This window comes from Lepidochelys kempii, chromosome 2, assembly GCF_965140265.1.
Source record: "Lepidochelys kempii isolate rLepKem1 chromosome 2, rLepKem1.hap2, whole genome shotgun sequence".
Taxonomy (NCBI): domain Eukaryota; kingdom Metazoa; phylum Chordata; order Testudines; family Cheloniidae; genus Lepidochelys; species Lepidochelys kempii.
In genome coordinates this window covers 149,588,153-149,594,745 of record NC_133257.1, presented here as the reverse complement: position 1 = coordinate 149,594,745, position 6,593 = coordinate 149,588,153, and the positions used below count along the sequence as shown (strand labels likewise).

Sequence of the window (6,593 nt, the reverse complement as noted above, 5' to 3'; positions counted from 1 at the left end):
GAGTCCACTTGTAGAAATTACTTCTAGTTTGCAGCTGTAGAAAAGATGCTACTTTCATCATACATGTTTTTCAGTTAAAAAAAGTTTAAGATTCATGTAGGTAAATTAAATATGGTATTCTGCTTCGTCCTATAAGCATCTAGGAACCTGTGGTTACCAATCAATTGGTACAACAGAGCAGAGCAAGGCTGCAATAGCGTGCAGATCAGACGTCTCTCCTTGTTTCTAGATAACTGGGATCCTCTGTACCATGTCATATCCTCAGTTTGGATACCCTTACTCTTCTGCACCCCAGGTAAGACTCTATTGTCCGCAAACGTTAATTGATTGAATTTCAGTCATTATTGATTTCTACCGTTCAGTGATAAAAGCTGCAGTGTTCCCTTATAGTATGTGAAAGCGTGAAATTGGTTAAGCACTCAGTCTGTTTATAAGATATTTAAGTTTGTGGGCATATTTGTAAAATGAAAGGAGCATACAGTATTTAGGGTGTTATGGGGAGACTGGAGGGGCGGAGAAGGCGAGAGGAAAGGAGAAGGGGCATGGAAACACTCCAGGAATAATATTTTATCTTCCGGATTAGGTTTACTATTTACACACTTAAAAGGGAAATTACTGAAATATCTATTGTAGAAACATAATGGGATATTTGAAACCCGCAGGTTAATAATAGATGTATGTAGGGCTGTTACAAATCTGCAGTCAAAATAAATATGCATGAGTGATTTAGAAAAAAAAGGTTTAAAAACGCAGATGGGGAGCATTGTGCTGCAAGTGAAGACAAATGATATCAACACTTTGTACAATCCATTTTAAAAGTTACTTTTAAAAGCATTTAATGTAAGCAGCCTGTAAACCTGACGTAGCCGCCCCTTTGTAGAGATTTTCATTAAACGCTTAGAGTTTTGTCTTCCTTTTTTAATTGATAAAATATCTAATCTGTACATTTCCCGAAACCTTCATTTCCTCTGTCTTGAAAGGAAACAAATGTGAAAATTTAGCTGCAGGTTTTAAAAAGTTTTCCTCTTTTCCCTTAGTTCCTGATGACCACCAATTCTCTGACAACTTGCTGTGAGTCTAGTGGCAGGACTCTGACAGATTCAGGCGCTGCAGCCCCGGCTCAGACCCCAGTCTATTGTCCTGTATACGAAAGCAGGCTGTTAGCCACAGCCAGACATGAGCTCAATTCTGCAGCTGCCTTAGGAGTCTATGGAAATCCTTACACAAGTACCCAGGGCTATGGAAACTATGTTACCTATGGTACTGAAGCTTCTGCCTTCTATTCTTTGGTAAGCAATCCTAGAATCTTCTTGTCACTCATTAGTAAAACAAATCCCAGCTCAAAAGATTAACGAAAACATATCTTCTCGCTTCTTGGCTTGCGTGTTAGAGTCCCCAGAGGAAATCTGTGCTCTCCCCTCTCTTCTGAATTGGAACTGTTCACTAAGACTAAAATTCACGTGCTGTTATGTTTAGATTGCTATACTAAGTCAGTCATGTTTTCAGGACAGAGACCAGTTTAAGTAGCTCTACTAAATATCTAAATACATGTAGTTCTTTACGTAAGCCTGTTTTCTAACTATCGACGCATAGCTCTGCCTTTTAACTCTCTCTAATATTAAAGTATGCTTAACAGTTACATGATACTACAGTTAAAAGACAGTTCTGTGAATCTGATGAACGACACTAGAATGAACGATATAGATAGGTTGGTAGTTCAAAGTTGCATATACAGAGGTGCAGAACAATCGATATACCTTGGAATGAGCTTTTTCTTTGGCATCATTATAGCATGGGTTAATGTGTGTATTGATTTCACTGACTGCTGAAATTCTAGACCTTTGCCTCAGCCAAAATATCTTACTGTAAGACCACAGCAGTAAGTTGCCATTCATCTTTCATTTCCTTTGCATATTGTATTTCTGATTAATTAAAGGAAATAGTTGTGAATAGCCAAGATGTCATTAAAAGTTTAAACGCTTGTTGTCACTTTCTAGGTCATTGTTTTATAATGTTAATAAATGAAATCTGCTCTCGGTTCTGTAGAGAAAGAAACTATGAATTAAGCTTTTCTTAGTTATTTCGGTTAGGAGAATACTTGTTAAGAAGAAGGGAAACAGGTTAATTATAGTCAAATACGAGGCAATTGTTTTGGAACCAAACTGCTGTGGAAAACAATATATTCCATAGCAGCATTGTAACATTTGTGTTACATTTATGGTCAAATGTAACAAGTCAATTCACTTCCCTTAACTACTTCTAAGGAGAGAGACTGGGCGACGGGCCTGGGAGTGGGAATTGGTGAAAGGACACACTCGATTTTGTGTTACAGAACAGTTTCGACGCGAAGGATGGGACTGGATCTGCGCATGCGGGCATTACCCAGGCGGCTGCCTACTATCCCTACGATCACACACTCAGTCAGTATCAATATGACAGGTAAGAAACAAACAATTAAATACATGTAACGAAGAGTGATTTTTCCTAAGCAGGAGACATTTTAAACAGTGAAACACTGTGCCCGTTTAACAAGGAATTATTAATCAAGGTATATAAATAATTAGACAAAATGGAAGCCTACCTTTGTCCTTTGACAAACCTTACATTTGTACATTACCTGGAGACTGAAGAGGGACCTACTGGGCAGGCTGCTTAAACAGTGTAGTAAAAACCAAAGCTTTATTCTGAATGTTGACTCTTAGTCTCTAAATTAAACATGGAGGGGAGGGGCGGTGGAGAGAGAGAGGGACTGGCTAAATAGCCACACATTTGTGTTTGTCAGCACTGAGCAGTGTTGCAGGGCTACATGAGTAACCCTGTGAATGACTTCTGACTTTAGCAAACTATGTATCAAATACACTACGTCCCCCTTTCCTGCTTGTAATTCAATCCATTTCATTATTCTACCGTAGTAAACTGAATGTTTTAACAAATGGGAGTAGCTTTGAAAAACTCAAATAATGAGGCCTATATACCTTGGCAGTACTTGAAGAGATCATACCACTTTATCTTGGTTCTCTCATCATATTCTGTAGAAACTTTTTCTAAGTATATGTTTAAACACATTGTTCTCCCAACCCAGCACCTGGTCCTTTACTTTTCAAGGAGCTATACTTTCCACTAGTCAATTTTTTTTTTGTATTAATTAGCTTTTCCTATAGTGCCTTAAATTGAACAGCCCTTTTATCTTCGGTATGTTTATTAGTTTTAAAACAGCACAAAACCACTTAAACCATCTCAACCTTTTAAGCCCACTGGGTGCCGATGACCTTTCCTGGATGATGTGCATTAAATATTCAGGTGCAGTCCAGTGTCTTCTGCGTCACGTTTTTACAATTTCAGGAACAAAAGGGTAGGAGAGATTACTAATAAAAGGAATAAGGAGGAAATATATTTCTGTTAACAGTTACACCCTGAGGTCACTTAAATTTATTTTATTTGAGCAGGATTTATCAAACAGCTGAAAAGCAGAACTTTTGTGTGCGGGTCTGTGCGTTTCTAAGATGTTTCTGTCACACAAGTTGTTAAAATGGACTTTGCAATTTACCTGAATAAAAACAGACATTTTCTTTTCTATTTGTTCTTCAAAGGTTATTGTATAATTGAATTAAAACATTCCGTATGCCCAGTACTCCTCATTTTAAAATGGTATGTTATCATTGCTTCTTTCTTACTACTGAATTGTTGGGGTAAATCATTACTAAAAGCCTTTTACGGCCCCTTAGGTTTTGATACAGTATTCTTCCACACTGATTAGTGCTAGAAGAAGGTACCACTAATGGTCTCTCCTAGGACCTGATCCAAGCCCCATGTATCTTTCTTTTGGCTTCAGTGGGCTTTGGATCAGGTGCCCAAAGACCACCTCGCTCTATCTTTGACATGATCTTCATATGGTGTGATTTATGTCTTGTGAACTACAGATATGGCACCATGGACGGAGGCACCCGAAGAAAAAACGCAACTCGTGAAACCACCAGTACGCTGAAGGCCTGGCTGCAGGAGCACAGGAAGAACCCCTACCCCACCAAAGGCGAGAAGATCATGCTGGCCATCATCACCAAAATGACCCTCACCCAGGTCTCCACCTGGTTCGCCAATGCCAGGAGGAGGCTGAAAAAGGAGAACAAGATGACCTGGCCTCCAAGGAACAAGTGTTCCGATGAGAAGAGATCCTACGAAGAGGAAGAGGAGGAAGAGTCACAGGAAGACAATATGAAGAACGAGAAAAACGATGGTATCTTATTATATATACATTTACAATTAACAAGCAGAATTCTAGAGTAGCCAGATCAGTTTTCAGTTTCCCCTTTGACTGTTTTTATCATGAATGTTGTTGCATGAGTGGGTAGGATATACGTATGAATTGCACATAGCCTAGAAACATACCTACAGAATTGCAGTTGTAGTCTTTATTAGGAACACCCTTTTAAACAGTACTTCGGATCTTTAGAGATGCTATTACTTTAAAGAAGCACTGCGGTGCTATTTATTCCGTATGGTTTACTGTTTTCCCATTCCTGCAGAGGCCACTAGCAAAGAAGAAAAAGAGCTGGAACTGAGTGATTTGGATGACTTTGACCCCATTGAGTCGGAGAGCTCAGAATGCGAATTGAAACAGCCCTTCCAGCACCTGGAGAGCAACCAGATAAGTGCTACTAATCATTGCAAGGAGCCTTCTCTAAAGAAGCCGATCCCGGCGGCCACCATTGAAGAAGACCTGGAGAGGGCTAAAAACTGTCTCAAGAATGTGGTGGACGAATGTGAGCAAGACTTAACCAATGTAAGACAGAGAAGCTGTGAGTCCAAAATGTGTTTTCAGCAGGGGCAACAAATATTGGAGACAAAACCCAGGATTTGGTCCTTAGCTCACACTGCCACTTCTCTAAACCAAACTGAGTATCCTTCCTGCATGCTGAAACGCCAAGGAGTCTCCTCCTCCGTTGCAGTTTCTGCTCCTGTTAGTGTCATTGACAGACATCAGGATTCCCCAGTCACCAATCTCAGGAACTGGGTGGATGGGGTGTTTCATGACCCCATATTCAGACACAGTACTTTGAACCAAGCTTTGAGCAACACAACAGTTTCCTGGGCTACCACCAAAGGGGCTATTCTGGAAACGGGATCTTTAGGACGCTCAATTGGGAACAGTACTAACGTGCTCAAAGGCCAACTGTCAAACTTATCCCACCAGGACTCAAATAAAGAATTTCTTGCATTTCCCAAATCAGGAAGCAAAATGTTTTGTTCTTAACAACATCCCAAGTGGCAAAGAACTTTCTAACACCTGAAGAGTGGGATACACTGAAAAGAGATTTGGAAGAATTTAAATTTAAATATAATTTTTTTAAAAATAACAAAGATAACGATTTAACGTTCAGTTTGCTTAATTAAACGGGCAGACTTTACTCATTGCTGTTTTGAAGAATTTCTGTTGGCAGCGACTTTAAGGGATCAATGTCGTAAAAATAATTTAACTCCATGTCTAAAAGCACGTACTATAGTGTAGGCGTACTTAAAAGTTTACATCCAAAAGTTTACAAACGAGAAATTTAAATTCAGATATTTAATTTAAGGCATGCCAATATTAGTTATAAAGACTTTTCAGATTTTTTCCTTCTGATTTCATTGTTATCATATAATTCACAAACGGCACTTATACCAAGTTTACACTATTGCACAAATTTACCTTGACAAACATGTTTAAAAAGTATGTTCACTCCAATAAATTGTCTGTTTCAGAAGTAAAAATTAGTGGTGGCGTTTTGCATTACAAAATAAATATGTTCCAGTTTTAGAATGTGTTCATAGATGTTCTAGTAATTTAAAGAAATGTCAAGATGATTGCATTAATACTAGAAAAAGTTCATGAAAATGTCAATAAATCATTAGCATAACTGCAAACAAATTTATTTAAATCATAAATATTGATACTTTTTCATTGGGCCTTATTTTTTTCTCTTTCTGTGTATGTGAAGGAATCCAGGAGGTTCTAAACTCGGAGATCCTTGAGCAAATAACGGTCTAAGATTTCGCCTTTAAACAGATAGTTATTGTTATGCTTTTAAGTACAACACTACATTTACCTGGTTGTACTCTGTTAAAGAACGCCGTGTTAATGAATACTGTGTGTTACACTGGAATATGGATGTCCAGTCTCAAGAGCCCTTCTCTGCTAGAGAAACACAGGGCCATCCATCATTACATTTGTTGAGTTTGACAGTTGTCACCCGAGAAAGGAGGGGGGAAAGAAAAACAATAACAGGAGTTAAATGTTCATACTTTAAAACAATATTAGATAAATAGATAGATAGATATGAAAGGAGAGGGAAGTGTAGTTGTGCTCTAGATTTGCTGAAATAAAGGGGGAGAAAATAGAAGAAGAGAAAAAAGTAGACTCCAGCTGCCCACTAAGGGTAGACAGTGTACGCCGCATAAACCTGAGAAGGGGGAGGTGGGATCTTGGAGAGTAGGCTGGAGAAAATCACCCCGGGACCCAGTGTTTGCCGTTGTGGCAGGGGAGTCTCTTTTTATGAGTGCGAAGCAATTGATTCACATGGAAAATTTGATATTTTAAAGAACCGTTTTAGCTTCAA

General features: G+C 38.7%; 1 protein-coding gene across 1 annotated transcript; it reads left to right on the top strand.

Annotated features, from left to right (window-relative positions):
* Positions 1-238: 238 nt before the first annotated feature.
* On the top strand, positions 239-5,251 carry IRX4 (iroquois homeobox 4). The gene is made up of 5 exons (XM_073329471.1): positions 239-295; positions 1,038-1,289; positions 2,333-2,439; positions 3,921-4,234; positions 4,524-5,251. The coding sequence occupies exons 1-5, from the start codon at positions 251-253 to the stop codon at positions 5,249-5,251; spliced, it is 1,446 nt and encodes a 481-aa protein (XP_073185572.1). The 5' UTR covers positions 239-250.
* The last annotated feature ends 1,342 nt before the right edge of the window (positions 5,252-6,593 follow it).